At 55.1% G+C, this 14,004-nt stretch overlaps 6 protein-coding genes across 6 annotated transcripts; 3 read left to right on the top strand and 3 right to left on the bottom strand.

Moving 5' to 3' along the window:
- Nucleotides 1–59: 59 nt before the first annotated feature.
- L226DRAFT_452671 (ribonucleotide reductase small subunit) lies at nt 60–1,479 on the bottom strand (the record flags this gene model as incomplete). Its single annotated transcript, XM_067675077.1, has 4 exons — nt 60–337; nt 396–1,112; nt 1,176–1,347; nt 1,414–1,479. The coding sequence occupies 4 exons, from the start codon at nt 1,477–1,479 to the stop codon at nt 60–62; spliced, it is 1,233 nt and encodes a 410-aa protein (XP_067541568.1).
- Nucleotides 1,480–1,723: 244 nt separating this feature from the next.
- Nucleotides 1,724–3,584, top strand: L226DRAFT_477171 (beta subunit of ribonucleotide reductase). The gene is made up of 5 exons (XM_067676738.1): nt 1,724–2,197; nt 2,256–2,320; nt 2,376–3,027; nt 3,088–3,352; nt 3,405–3,584. The coding sequence occupies exons 1-5, from the start codon at nt 1,993–1,995 to the stop codon at nt 3,424–3,426; spliced, it is 1,209 nt and encodes a 402-aa protein (XP_067541567.1). The 5' UTR covers nt 1,724–1,992; the 3' UTR covers nt 3,427–3,584.
- Nucleotides 3,585–4,965: 1,381 nt separating this feature from the next.
- L226DRAFT_585877 (LexA/Signal peptidase) lies at nt 4,966–6,663 on the top strand. The gene is made up of 6 exons (XM_067685576.1): nt 4,966–5,118; nt 5,517–5,658; nt 5,718–5,824; nt 5,915–5,972; nt 6,021–6,087; nt 6,143–6,663. The coding sequence occupies exons 1-6, from the start codon at nt 4,994–4,996 to the stop codon at nt 6,388–6,390; spliced, it is 747 nt and encodes a 248-aa protein (XP_067541566.1). The 5' UTR covers nt 4,966–4,993; the 3' UTR covers nt 6,391–6,663.
- Nucleotides 6,664–6,847: 184 nt separating this feature from the next.
- L226DRAFT_565806 (uncharacterized protein) lies at nt 6,848–8,830 on the bottom strand (the record flags this gene model as incomplete). Its single annotated transcript, XM_067683834.1, has 6 exons — nt 6,848–7,756; nt 7,812–8,095; nt 8,148–8,240; nt 8,295–8,599; nt 8,672–8,727; nt 8,783–8,830. The coding sequence occupies 6 exons, from the start codon at nt 8,828–8,830 to the stop codon at nt 6,848–6,850; spliced, it is 1,695 nt and encodes a 564-aa protein (XP_067541565.1).
- Nucleotides 8,831–9,201: 371 nt separating this feature from the next.
- On the top strand, nt 9,202–11,146 carry L226DRAFT_529444 (developmentally regulated GTP binding protein 1). Its single transcript, XM_067679605.1, has 12 exons — nt 9,202–9,237; nt 9,293–9,310; nt 9,363–9,369; nt 9,425–9,603; nt 9,657–9,780; nt 9,832–9,879; nt 9,933–9,941; nt 10,001–10,304; nt 10,361–10,382; nt 10,442–10,710; nt 10,774–10,853; nt 10,908–11,146. Exons 1-12 carry the CDS (start codon nt 9,214–9,216, stop codon nt 10,928–10,930), a joined length of 1,107 nt encoding a protein of 368 aa, XP_067541564.1. The 5' UTR covers nt 9,202–9,213; the 3' UTR covers nt 10,931–11,146.
- Nucleotides 11,147–11,871: 725 nt separating this feature from the next.
- L226DRAFT_529443 (uncharacterized protein) lies at nt 11,872–14,003 on the bottom strand. The gene is made up of 12 exons (XM_067679604.1): nt 13,984–14,003; nt 13,745–13,933; nt 13,586–13,683; nt 13,480–13,533; nt 13,355–13,420; nt 13,167–13,290; nt 12,975–13,106; nt 12,724–12,909; nt 12,582–12,660; nt 12,340–12,522; nt 12,201–12,292; nt 11,872–12,146 (listed from the first exon to the last, which is right to left on the bottom strand). Exons 2-12 carry the CDS (start codon nt 13,883–13,885, stop codon nt 12,030–12,032), a joined length of 1,272 nt encoding a protein of 423 aa, XP_067541563.1. The 5' UTR covers nt 13,886–13,933; nt 13,984–14,003; the 3' UTR covers nt 11,872–12,029.
- Between the last annotated feature and the right edge of the window lies 1 nt (nt 14,004).

Below are 14,004 nucleotides of genomic sequence, written 5' to 3'. Positions count from 1 at the left end.
TAAGATAACCTCCAAAGAGCCGAACCCCGACTGGCGATAGAACGTTGACGAGAGCGAGTCTAGAAGTCTTCGTCGAGCGTGAAGGTCTTGCCCGACTTGACCTCCGAGGTCTGGCTCTGCGCCGAGGCGTTGACGCCGGCCTTGGAGTAGTCCGAGACGCGCTTCTCGAAGAAGTTCGTCTTGCCTTGGAGCGAGATCATATCCATGAAGTCGAAGGGGTTCGTTACGCCGTAGTACTTCTCATCACCAAGGGCGACAAGAAGACGGTCGGCAACGAATTCAATGTACTGACACATGAGCTTCCCGTTCATGCCGATGAGCGCGACGGGGAGCGCATCTGAAGGCAGCAAACAGGTCATTATCTCGCAGAAACCGACACATAAGGAAAAACGTACCAGTCAGGAACTCCTGCTCAATGGTGACCGCCTCAGTGATGATCTGGCGGATAGTCTCGAAGTGGGGGCGCCTCTTCAAGTGGCTGAAGAGCAAACAAGCGAAGTCGGTGTGCATACCCTCGTCACGAGAAATAAGCTCGTTGGAGAAGGTGAGACCGGGCATAAGGCCACGCTTCTTCAGCCAGAAGATGGAGGCGAACGAGCCCGAGAAGAAGATGCCCTCGACCGCGGCGAAGGCGACGAGACGCTCCGCGAAGGCAGAGTCTTTGTCGGTGATCCAGCGAAGGGCCCAGTCTGCCTTCCTCTTAATACAGGGGATGGTCTCGATGGCGTCGAAGAGGTACTCGCGCTGCTTGGGGTCCTTGATGTAGGTATCGATGAGGAGGGAGTACGTCTCGGAGTGGATGTTCTCCATCATGATCTGGAAACCGTAGAAGCAACGAGCCTCAGCGGCCTGGACCTCATTAGAGAAACGCTCGACGAGGTTTTCGTTGACAATGCCATCGGAGGCTGCGAAGAACGCGAGGACGTGGGAGATGAAGTGACGCTCGTCATCGTTGAGGCGGTTGTTCCAGTCGTGGAGATCCTTGGAAAGATCCATCTCCTCGGCAGTCCAGAAGGAGGCCTCGGCCTTCTTATACATTTGCCAAATCTCGTGGTATTGGATGGGGAATAGAACGAAGCGGCGCTTGGACTCCATGAGGAGAGGCTCCATGTCTACGCGTGGACGCGTTAATTAGTACGCGTCGCGACGCGTCATGACGTGTCATGACCACTCACGTTCAGGAAGGTCAACCTCACCAACCCAGCGACGTTGCTTGGTAGGAACTGCGGGCTGTTCATCCTCAGACTCCGGCGACTCAGAGCGGCGTGCATCGTCGATGATGTCGAGCTTCTTGTGTGAAGGCTTGGTCGGGGTGGTGAGAGACATGGCGTGAATGGCCGCGGCAGCCTGGACAGGTGGTTGAGGTGAGCTATGGTCTAGACATCGAGTGAGATGAGACGCGACTCGACGAACCTTCTTCGAGGGCGTCGGGGCAGGAGAAGGAACACGGGGGTGAGCGACGATGGAAGCAGCAGACATGGTAGAGTGCGTAGAAGTCGTGAAAGTAGGCGTGTAGGTTGCCTGGAAAGAGGTGCTCGTCGGCGGGTGCTCGCTGGGCGGTGAAGAAATGAATGGGACGAGGGAGAGGCTTTTATATTGCAGGATGTTCAACAAACGGCGCGTCCGCGTTGTTTGGCCCTGTTGTCGCGTTTAGTCCCGTGCTCATATAAAACAACGCGTCGACGCGAGCCCGTGGGAAAGGCCCCCCGCGTTCCACCCTCCCAGTCAGACGCCGGTTGGAGGCAGAGGCGCTCTTTCTGTCAGCATTGAGCAAGCACCGAATTCGGCCGAGCCTCGAGTCTTGCTGATTACGTAATGTCGCTACGCGTGACATAACGCGTCGGCTCCTCCCGGCGCTAACGCGTTTTCGTCTCGTCACCAATAGACTCGGCCTTGCTCGTGTGCTTGCTAACTTATTCCCTGACTGCTACTTATCGAGTTCTTTGCTCTCGGCTTGATCCAATACTTGCTTTCACACTCGCTTCGTCTGCCATGCCTGTCCAACACACTGCCGAAAACGACCATGCACACCCAGTCTCGTTTTCTCCTAAGCGTGCAAGGAGCCCTATCGCAAAACACCGCCTCTCAAAAGTCTGTTCATGCACGCATGTAACGGAGGAAGTGAGTGATCCCAGTCCAATGGAGGACGTGCAGGATTTGCATGAGAGATTCGTTGGAGAAGTCAATTTGCCGGAGGGTGCGTTGTTTTCTCTCGTCTTCGCGGAACCCAACTCTGACTATACGTATGCCCTCAGAACAGGAGCCTCTTCTCACAGAATCGACAAGACGTTTTGTTTTGTTCCCTATACAGTATGATGAGGTGTGTGATTTTCTAGAAGTCGCTAATCGCTAGACCTAACGCTACTCGGTCTCAGATATGGCAGATGTACAAGCAAGCGCAAGCTTCGTTTTGGACAGTAGAGGAGATTGACCTCTCACATGACCTCTGGGACTGGAACGGCAAGCTTACAGCCAACGAACGGCACTTCCTCTCCTACGTGCTTGCCTTCTTCGCGGCCTCGGATGGCATCGTCAATGAGAACCTCGTCGAGCGGTTCTCGAACGAAATTCAGGCTGCGGAGGCCCGCTGCTTCTACGGCTTTCAAATTATGATCGAGAACGTGCATTCAGAGACGTACTCCCTCCTCATCGACACCTACATCAAGGACCCTGCCGAGCGTGCGTTCCTCTTCGATGCCATCGAGACCATCCCGTGTATCAAGAAGAAGGCGGATTGGGCACTGCGCTGGATATCTGACGAACGCTCGGTGTTTGCTGAGCGTCTCGTTGCCTTCGCCGCGGTCGAGGGTATCTTCTTCTCTGGGTCGTTCGCCTCCATCTTCTGGCTCAAGAAGCGCGGGCTCATGCCCGGTCTCACCTTCTCGAATGAGCTCATCAGTCGCGACGAAGGGATGCACACTGACTTCGCGTGTCTTCTCTTCCATCATCTCCGTCGCCGTCCGCATCCGAAGAGGATAGAAAGGATTATCACTGAGGCGGTCGAGATCGAGAAGGAGTTCTTGACCGGTACGTCCGTCCGGTCCGCCTCTCCGTTGAGCATATACTCATCGCCAATGTGTATGGCAGAGGCTCTGCCTGTGTCGCTCATCGGCATGAACGCAGACTTGATGCGTCAGTACATTGAGTTCGTGGCGGACCGGCTACTTGTCGCGCTCGGGAACGACAAGTTCTACAACGCGACAAACCCGTTCGACTTCATGGATATGATCTCGCTACAAGGAAAGACAAACTTCTTTGAGAAGCGCGTATCGGAATATGCTATGGCTGGCTTCCAAGGTGGTCTGTCGCGAGACGGCAGCGACTCGCCAGCACCTCCTGCAGAACGCGTCTTGTATGTGCATGCCAATGCCTCTTCCTGTATGAAGTCTGACAACAACCTCCAGCACCTTGGATGAAGACTTCTGAACCTTCTTGTTGCCTTCTTGTTCGTTTCGTGTATCTTTAGATGCCACCCTCCCCACTCAGTATTGTATCAATACTCACATATTCCCATACTGTAGATCTCACTACTCGTACTACATGACTATGCGCGCATATGCTAATTGGATCCCCCTCTCTCGTGCATCGGAGAATATCCTTGCTCAAACAACTTGTTACGCCAACTTGTGGTCACGGCCAACGGTAAGGTAGGAGCGCACTCACAAAGAGCACAATGCTGGAAAAAATTGGTGGGATAGACAGACAGAGAAGTGTCCGAATTGTGCTTTCACGACAGACGGTCTACGTTCCCGGGAAGGAACACATGACAACGCCTCTCGCGAGCTACGAATTACTCTGAAGGACGGACAACGCCGTGCCTGCGCATACGCTCCCCTCGTACGCCTCATGGTGCCAATGAGGCAGGCAGGAAGACACCGCGAAGGCGGCCTCCAGACGGCGTGATAGGAAGCAGCGCAAGACTTCGACACTTGATGTCGTCCACCCAAGCCTACAGATCTTGGAGCTCGCATCCGGACATCCCTCATATCATCGGGACCCTGCATTGTCTGCGCGTAGGCTGCCTAGGACAGTGCGCAAATCAAGATGGAGGTGCCGAATGCGTGCTACATACCAAGTCCTGAGAGGCAATTGACCAGTGGTCCTCGGGTGACCGTTGTAAACACGAAGGAGTAGCCTCATGTTTGCATTAGGTTCGGAAGCTAGTATTCGCTCTCGATGGCAGATGTCCGAAGACACCCAGTGCGGAGAGAGCGTCGCAGCCTTCAGTCTGTCTCATACGGGTGATGGCTACGGCACCTGCAACAAACCGTCTATCGACAAACGACAGACGAGAAGTCGCGGGAAGGCAACCGCAGCGAGGAGCTGTAAGCCTGAAGGCTATGGAGATATATATATGCCACTGCTGGGCAGTTACCGGGGCTCCGAGGACGTTTGAGGATTCTTTGGTATTATGAGCCTCTCTCGTCGTTACTTCGCTGTCAACATACGCCGTGCACAAATCAAATGTCCACTTAATCTGGCAAGGGTCGTGCTGTTGGCCGCAAGAGGCTATGCCGATCTAGAGCTAAGGTAGGCCCAGCACAGACTCGACTACCGTCACGTGACCATAAGTTGTCACGCTGAGCCGGTTTTGACTGGGTCGACAACATGGAATTCAAACTAGAATGTGGGCAGCCCTCAATCAAAAAAACGGCAACCACCAATCAATAGCTAGACTGATATAAAAGGTTTTGGTGGTTCCCAAATTCTGATACAGTGATTGGATTCAGTGCCATTCAAAAAGTGTGCACAACATATGGTTATAACTATTTCCGAGTAAGGCTGGCGCTAAAGCAAGAATGACGACTACCTTGATGACTGCATATCGTCGAAATACTTGAGCGGCAGTAAGTCCTTCCATTGAATACCAGCGCTTCCATAACAAGGACTTATCGCTACAGCACGTGAGTTGTCACGGACGCGTCACGGTGTAACGACGTAGTCGAGTCTGTGCTGGGCCTACCTTAGGGCCGGACGCCGCGACCGCGGAGAGATGGCCGTTCGAGCTTCCCGGCTTGTAGGGGGTATGCTCGCAGGCAAAAAGGTGGTAGCCTCTGCGCAATCGCGCCTAATAGGCCGTCAAAAACGCCTCCGCCTCGGAGTTGGTGGTTGTAGCGGGTGAGTGGGGGTGTAGGACGTCTATGCGTTAACCATCAATATCTCTTGTATCTTCCGCACCAGCGTGAAACGAACGAGAGTGGACGCCACACCCATACGCCGTAGAGCGTCCTTCGATTTCTGCGTACTGGAAGCCATCTTAAGTATCCCTGAAGGTATTTAGCAGCCAATAGCGAACGCAGCATGAAGAAAAGGACTTGGGGAAAACATAGGGAACGGCCTGTTCGTACTCGGCAAAACCCGTTCGACCGCGGTCCCGTCTCCGAGGATTTCGGCATGGCCTGCGCGGTCACCGTGACTTTGCAGTAGCAGGCCTCCACCTGAAAGCTTTCCTTGCTGGACTCCATCGCTGCTTCCTGGATGCAAGCTTTCCGCACCATACGCTTACCATGGACAAGGCTCCGCCAGTCCAGCCGTGACTTCGTCTCAAAACGACCGACTCTCCACTGGATGCTCTCCGCGCTCGTCTGGCTGCCCCTCGGATTCTTCGTAACAGACTGCGTCGGGAACGTCAAGTCAATCAGGGGCCGGAGCATGCAGGTGCGCACATCGCCGTTTCCTGGGTTGCAGGAGGCATTACAGAACACCATGGTAGCTAGCCTACGCTTAATCCCGACGACTCGCAATGGAGGGACGTAGTGCTGTTCAACAGGTTTGCCGTCAGGATCCTGCACAAATACAAACGCGGCGATATCGTCGCGCTCAAGTGCGTCTCCTCACGACAGTCTGCTGTCCTCTCGGGCGAGCAGACAGGGATCATCAGCATCTGCTAAGTGCTGACTTGCGGGCGCGACAGGTCGCCGGTGGACTCGAAGCTCGTCGTGAAGCGCATCATCGCGCTGGAGGGAGACGTCGTACGTGCTCTGTTCACTGTGTCACATCAAGACGTTGAGCGGTAACAGGTCAAGACACTCCCGCCATACCCGGACGCTGAGGTCCGCATACCGCCTGGACATGCGTGGGTAGAAGGTGCGTCCACATGCTAGGTGTCAGAACACCTACTGAGAAGGTTCCGGGACACCAGGCGATGAGCCATTCCGCACGGAGGACAGCAACCGCTTTGGTCCAGTACCCCTCGGGCTCATAGAGTCGAAGCTCTCTTACATCATCTGGCCACTGAACCGAATGGGTCCCCTTGGCCAGCCCATCGTCGCGCGACCCGACGCGACACGCGGTAGCCCAGACTGGCGGAAGAGCAAAGCAGACCTCGAGCGGGAAAAGTGGCGAAATTCTCGTGTTACGATCGCGCCGTCGCCTAGGACGACACCATAACAGCTAGCTCTCCGGCCACGAACGACCATCTTGAGACCTAGTGGAGAGCCCTGCTTATGCGCCGCGCGCTGGGGCAGAGATTGGACCATAAGTTAGAGATACGCACGATTTACAGTCCATGTAAAGGGATTATATGATGTACAGCGTGCTTCACTACTGATATAATAAGACGCGAGCGAAGAACGACCATTGAAGAAGCAAGCCGATACCACGAGTGAAATGAGAGAGACGTGGGACAGGTATGCGGAGCGGGGAGTTTGGAGGGAGGACGCGCGGGAGGCGATGAATTGAGGGAGGGGGGTGGCGTCGGAAGGTGATGCGAATGGAGCAGGGGACAAGAGGGACGGGTGACGATGCAAGCGAGTGGAAAATGCGAAAGTAGTGCGACAACGACAGTGATGCGACGACATGGATGGGGGCGTGAAAGGAATGAACTTCAGTCGGTGGTGCGATACAACTACATAGCATGTGCATGACCAGCATTGTAGTCGTACCCATCACTGCCTCCACTCTGTCTCTGGTACCCGAACGGGTCATGCGTCTGCCCGTACCCCAGTGACTGCTGCGCGCCAGGCGAGTAGGGATTGGGGTGGTACTCGTCCTGGTGGTACATCGCTGGCTGCCCTTGTTGACCATAGGGCGCCGTGCTCGCCGACCGATAGTCGGGCGCAGTGCTGGCGGAGCGATAGTCCGGCGCAGTGCTCATTGAGCGGTAGTCCGGCGCGGTGCTCATTGAGCGGTAGTCCGGAGCGGCACTACCTGAACGATAGTCTGGCGCAGTGCTCATCGAGCGGTAGTCGGGCGCAGTGCTACCTGAGCGATAGTCGGGTGCAGTGCTTCCTGAACGATAGTCGGGCGCAGTGCTGCCAGCCCGATACGGGTCGTAGGACTCGTACCCGCCGTACGCACTATGTTGGCTATGCTGCTCATCGTGCGCGAACGGAGCAGCGGCAGATGCGAGGTGCACCTGACTTGCGTGATCGTCATCGTAAATCTGCTGTGGTTGGTCGGGGAGCGTGCCGATGGAGCCGTTGTACTGATGGTAACCGTTCGCGTACGAGGGCATTGGCGGATAGTCCATGGGCGAGTAATCCGCGGCGTACTCGGACTTGTAGTCGTTAAGATAGTCCGTGGTGTTTGTCGCCGTGTAGGTGCTAGGAGGAACACGAGTACGCATGGACGCAGTGTCGTCAATGTCATCGTCGACAGAAAGGTTGGGAAGCGTGGGCTGAGGAAGGGGCTTCGCAATGAACTCGCCCTTCTTGTTCTTGAGGTGAGAGAAGTCGCCGGCAGCTTCCTTCTTGGCCAGAGCGGCAGCCTTCGCAAGACGCTGCTTGTTCCTGCGCTTAATGATCTCCGCGATACGCTGGAGGATGATGAGAACAAGCAAGCTCGTAATCCGGACTCCCACTTGCACGTACCTTATCAACCTTGTAACAACAGTACTCCTTGAGGTTACCCTGGATGTGGCAAAGTAGAGGGATGTAGCAGATGCCAGCGATGATGAGCATGAGCAGAGATAGGGCGAAGACAAGGACAGTGAAGGTCGTCGACACCGTGAGGGCGGAGGTGATCAGGTCGCCGTCGAAGTACTTGCTGATCTGGTACCAGTCTCCATCGTCCTCCTTGGAGAGGTAAAACGCGTACAAGGTCAACGCGTTGATAGACTGACGAGGGCCATCAGCGAAGAGTAGCCGCTTCCAGCCTGTGGCACTGGTGAGCTTCAGGCTGCATCGTCTTCGCTTCATAGTACTTACTCTTGAACGTGAAGAAGACGAAGAACGCAAAGTCGTCCTGTCGCTTCGTGGAGGCGGCAATGTGGTTGAAGAAACAGAAATGGTCGTATGACCCTGGGAAGAAACGTTGAGTGCGGGGAAGTAGCCCAGAATGGGACTTGTTCTTACGGAGGGAGTAGTAGTTGTTCGCCATGACATTCGTAAAGGCATACGAAATGTCACGACTTTGGATGATTTTTTTCGCCTTGTACGCCTCGTATGCGAGTAGAAGGAAGGAGAAAATGACACATCCGAAGAAGAGCCAACGGCCGATGCTGAAGGGGATGTAGACGCAGCCGTTGGATTGATTCTCAGGACAACTGTTGAAGATAGCGTTTGACCACGACGTTGTCGTAAGCATGGTCACCGCAGTGAAGATATCGGAGACGTAGACGAGGAAGGAGATGAGCACGCCAACATAAAGCCATAGGTACCTGATTGGTGGTGGTCAACATCGCCGCAAACCGACCGGAGTCGCGTGTCGATCGTCAGGCTGGGGAACTCACTTCATGCGCATGCCACATCCCGAGTCCCTGAACTCACGAGTGTCGACGAAGTCGAACTGCGACCCGAGCGGTCAGCCACGCGAGGACCGGACGTACTGCGGGTGGACGTACCTTGTGGTCTGGGACAACCTCTCGTTTCCAAGATCCACCTTTACACATGAGGGCTCACAGATTCGCAAAGATTATGGTGTTGTGTGTTGGTTGAAGGAGTGGACTGCGACGTGGGGGGCGGCCTCGATGTGGAAGCAGCGCCCGGGCCAGCCAAGTCGCAGGGAACAAGGAGCGGCTGTCAAGGAATGACGGGAGGCGAACCTGGGCGGAGAACGCGGATGGCGCTGTGCTGGGCGCAGAGGGCGGTGTCTGGGATCAGGACAGCGCGGGCTGGGGGCGGGAGGGCGAGGAGGAGGGCAGAGAGTCGTGAAAGACCGGCGTTGCGAGGAGCAAGAGGCAGTCGCAGGTTCCCGTTGCGCCCGCCCCTACTTGTCCACAAATAGCCGCGGCCCACAGGCGCCCGTATTCACTATTCTTCACTCGCAGCCACAATGACCACCGTACAGAAAATCAAGGTGTGCCCGCAGCTGCCCTCCCACCCCATTGTTCTGACCCTTCCCCGCCCACAAGGAAATCGAGGATGAGATGGTAAGCGTCCCCGCCGACTCTCGCCCACGAGAAGTGCTCAGTCTCGCCCCAGAACAGGAGTATGTGCAGTGCCTTTCCGCGCCCGATCATTTCTCTGAACGCATCGTGAAACAGCGCAGAAGAATAAGGCCACGAGCTACCACTTGGGTCAGCTCAAGGCCAAGCTCGCAAAGCTTCGCCGCGAGCTCCTCGGGCCCCAGGGCGGCGGAGGAGGAGGCGGAGGCCTTGGCTTCGATGTCGCCCGCACGGGTATCGCAACAGTCGGGTTCGTCGGCTTCCCTTCAGTGGGCAAGGTACGTCGTTCGCATGCCATGTTGCTGTCCTGTTCACACATGTTCCAATCCAGTCGACTCTGATGTCCAAACTGACCGGCACGCACTCGGAGGCATCGGAGATTGATTTCACAACGCTTACCACAGTGCCCGGGACGCTCAAGGTGCACGGTGCTCCCATACAAATTCTGGACCTGCGTGCGTACACTGTCCGGCATCCCTGAGACCACTGCCTCACCCTCCACACAGCGGGAATCATTGAGGGCGCGAACGATGGGCGAGGTCGAGGTAGACAAGGTACGCTCTCCCACATCATTGCGATCATGTTCAGCCACTGACCGTAACTCCAGTTATCGCTGGTATGCTTCCATGCCCCTTAAATGACCGCATACACCGAAGCTCATTCCCCCATGCTCAGTTGCGCGGACATGTCACCTCATCTTCATTGTGCTCGACGTCCTCAAGCCGCTCGGTGACAAAGCTATCATTGAGGCAGAGTTGGAGAGCTTCGGCATCCGGCTCAACAAGAAACCACCAGCCATCACTGTGCGCAAGAAGGACAAGGGTGGTATTGCAATCACGAACACCGTCCCTCTCACGAACATAGATCAAGATGAGATCAAGGCCGTCCTCAGCGAATACCGCATCAACAATGCCGACGTCGCGATCCGGCAGCCAGGCGCGACCGCGGATGATCTGGTGGATGTGATTGAGGGCAACCGGTCCGTCCGTTGTTTTGCTTAGATGCGCCGAGAGCTGACCGGGACCGTTCATGCAGAGTCTACATTCCCGCGTTATACGTGAGTACAGGTTTGGCTGCGATCCATGTCAGACTATCTGAAACAGTGTCTTTGGCCAGGTTCTCAACAAGATTGACGCAATCTCAATAGAGGAGCTCGATCTGCTCTACCGCATCCCGAACAGCGTCCCGGTCTCCTCGCGAGAGTGGTGGAACATCGACGAGCTCATCGAAATGATGTGGCAGACGCTCAACCTCGTCCGTGTATACACGAAGCCGCGCGGGCTTGCACCAGACTATAACTCGCCGGTCGTGCTTCGCCGCGGGAAGTGCACGGTAGAGGACTTCTGTAACGCGATCCACAAGGAGATCGCGAAGCAGATGAAGTAGTGCGTAGCATCTGCTATCTGTGATCGCTCCACTGTTGCGTTGTAGTTGATGGGTTCATACAGTGCGATCGTGTGGGGTGCCAGTGCCAAGCACGCACGAGGACAGAAGGTCGGACTCGAACATGTTCTGGAAGATGAGGATGGTGCGTCTGCTACGGTCTTGTTACGCAAACAGAGTTGTTGACCTGTATCTGTAGTCGTGCATATCTCGAAGAAGTAGTTTCCGCAATGTTTTCCGTCGCTTTCCTCACTGCTGTAGCCCTATATCGCATCCCTTCTTCCTACACCATGAAGATGGAGACACGCAAACGTGCCCCAGTGTCGGGAAGCCAGCCCTGAAGTATTTGACATAGGCGCCCTGTAGAAGAAGGTATATAACTCGTCGCCAGTCCTACAATCGTGCTCTGTATGTCCCGCTGTCTCCCGTTCGCCGAGCTTATCTAGTCTGCCAGACCGGATAGCTTGCACGCGAGCCACAGGCACTCTCAGACAGGGCGAAGGCCGCGTCGTTCACCACGAACAGGACAATGTCCATCCTCGTGAACTGGCAAGGTCCGAGTCTTCGAAAATTCTCCAGGTGGCAGCACGATGCACAATACCCTGGTTGTGCATCGTGCGACCTGTTTTGGTTTCAAAGGAACCTGGGCATCAAGCCTGTACGATGCACCATACAAACAGTTGGTACGCTGGACTGTGGTGCGAATACTTGCTACCAAGTTTCACGATGCCGTCTCGGGTCGCGTGAGGTGGCTCGGATGAGCACAAGGAAGCCATGACGTGTTCACGAGCGAACTCCTCGTGCTAGCTCTGAGACACATCGTCGGGGCCGGGCAGACCAGTTGTGTCTAGCGCAGCTCTCTATCCCGCGAACTGTGGCATTGAGGGGACTTCTGTCTCGCTCTATCGATGTCCGGGCTTTCGAGCCTGTTGGTGCGCGTATGAGGAGTTCATGTGCCAGGCGAATGCTTGTCTGTCCTTGAGTAATTTGCGGCTCGCGGTTGGTACCCGGTTGGGAACCTGTGCGAAACATAACTCGGACTACTCTCGCTCTGTCTGACCAATTTTTGGACCAACCCCACACTCTTCGCGAGTGGATACATAGGTAGTGTATACTCACATATCACCCTCCTTTCTTCATAGGCCGTCCTGATCGTCTGCCTAAGGAAGACAACACATGTCCATATGTGGTTCTGGTACTGAACGCCGGGCGCTCCCGGCGGCGGCCGTGCGTGGTCGAACAGTGCAGTCTATAGTACATAGCAGTGGCACAATGAAACAGGAGGACACGTCATTACACGTCCACGAGTCCCATTCGTATGTCAAGAGAGGTCATAAGCAAAGTGTAATATGACCTTCTGGGCCAGCTTCTCTCCGAGTGCACCCAGTGTGATGAGAATCGTCTGCTGGGCTGTCTCGTCCGCCCATTCGTCCGCATCCTGCAGATATTTCATAAGTCTGGGAAAGGAATGATGAAAGTGAAGAGCACGAACAGTCACAGGTGCCACCGAGATCGTACGACCCTTCAATCCTGCCACGGACAGGGTATGCGCGAGCACGTCTTCCGGAAACTCGGGTGTCGGAGCTGTAACTTTGTCAGTCTTCTGTGATGCGGTTCGAAGAAAGACGTACTGGGCTCGGATGCAGGCTCGGTGAGGGAGTGCTCAGGATGCGCGAATGATGCGTAGTGGTACTTGTCCAGCAGTGGGCGGCACTTTTCTAGAGGGAACCATGTAAATTCCTCTGGATCAGCGAGGTACGATGGGGCGTAGTCGCCCTTGTATCGCATCTTCTGGCAGGAATGAATGTAGAAGCCTGTGACGAGTCCATGAGTATCGTTCACAAGTCGACCAGCATCAATTGAGTGCACTCACCCATATACAGATATTGCATGCCAGGTGCGCCCGCCTCATGCATCTCCCTGGCGAGAGCTGTCTCCCGCAGCGCACTCAGCTGCCGGAAGGAAGGTTCAGTTTGAGAGCCGCATGGAAGAGGAAGCACAGTAACGCTCTTCACCTTCCCTAAGGAGAACTTCTCCCACTTCTTCTTGTACATGAAGTACACGCTCGACACACATTTCGGGAGGATATCGATCACGCCCATGGCGACGAGCTTCCCGTCTAGTCGGTACAATTGATGGTACGAGCCGTAGTTGACGGGCAGGTGCTTGGAACGCTCCGAAGCATACCCTATTGGTTCAGGCTGATCGAACGTGCAGTGTGAATAGGATCCGGCGGCGTCGGTAACCCCGAGGAAAGCCAACTCACGATGAGTGGAGTGTTCACTAAGAACCGCTTAAAGCCCGAAACGGACTTATCGTCGTCGTGGTGGATGTCATGCTGGTAGCTGCAATACAGAGCGAACTTTTCCTCTGTGTATGAAGATGGCTCCAAGATGACCTGCCCAATATGAGAGTCACATCCACTCAGGGCTGAGATTACGAGGAGTGGAAGACCAACCTCGAATTTGTGTACCGGTGCCTGGTCGTTCAAGAAGGAGGCCTCGGCGGCATGCATGTCGTTCACAAGGTCGAACACATGTTCCGCGCGACCCTTCCCTTTCGACTGTGTAGATTTTGAAGACCTTTGCATAAACAATTACTCGTTAGTACAAACCAATTGAGGTCAGCGCGATCAATTGGACACACTCCTCAGTGCCGTCCATGGAGACATCTCCATCTTTCTGGTCTCCGTGTATGACGAAGCGGTTCCATCTGGATCCAAGCAGTCAGCGACCAACATCGAGCGAACGGCCCCGAGCAAGCCTACATACCTATTGACCAGTTTCCGCTGACTTTTAGAAGGTTTGAATGCAAGTGCATCCAACCTGAGATGCATGGTCAGCTAGCAACACAAGCAAATGGGAATTTGAAGCTCACTTGATGGTATACTGAGGGCAACAGGACCGCCTGAGGTCCGGCTTATAGCAGTACACGCCCGACCGCCTCCATCCGCGGTCGATCATATCCTGGTAGACCTACGGTGCATGCAACCTAGTCAGTCAAAGTGAAGCATCGTCGAGACATTTACGTCGTTACACTGCAGGAGAGTTGCATGGGCATGCACTCCGCGGCATGATAGTTGGATTTCGTAGCACTGCGTTCGCCTGGGGGACTGCAGTAGCCACAAGTCGAATTGTGGGGTCGCAGCGGGCTGATGATACTGAGAGGTTCGGACATCGTAAACCGCCTCAAGTCCCGGAAGCTCGGAAGGTGGCAAATCTGGAACTTTTGAAAGCACTTAGCAGCTTTCAGAACATGGCGCTGCCCAAACTAACCTGAGGCTGACTCGAAACGTA

This window comes from Lentinus tigrinus (genome assembly GCF_003813185.1).
Source record: "Lentinus tigrinus ALCF2SS1-7 unplaced genomic scaffold L226scaffold_2, whole genome shotgun sequence".
NCBI classification, from domain to species: Eukaryota; Fungi; Basidiomycota; class Agaricomycetes; order Polyporales; family Polyporaceae; genus Lentinus; species Lentinus tigrinus.
The sequence above is the reverse complement of the archived record's forward strand: the minus strand, read 5'-3'. Positions and strand labels throughout refer to the sequence as shown.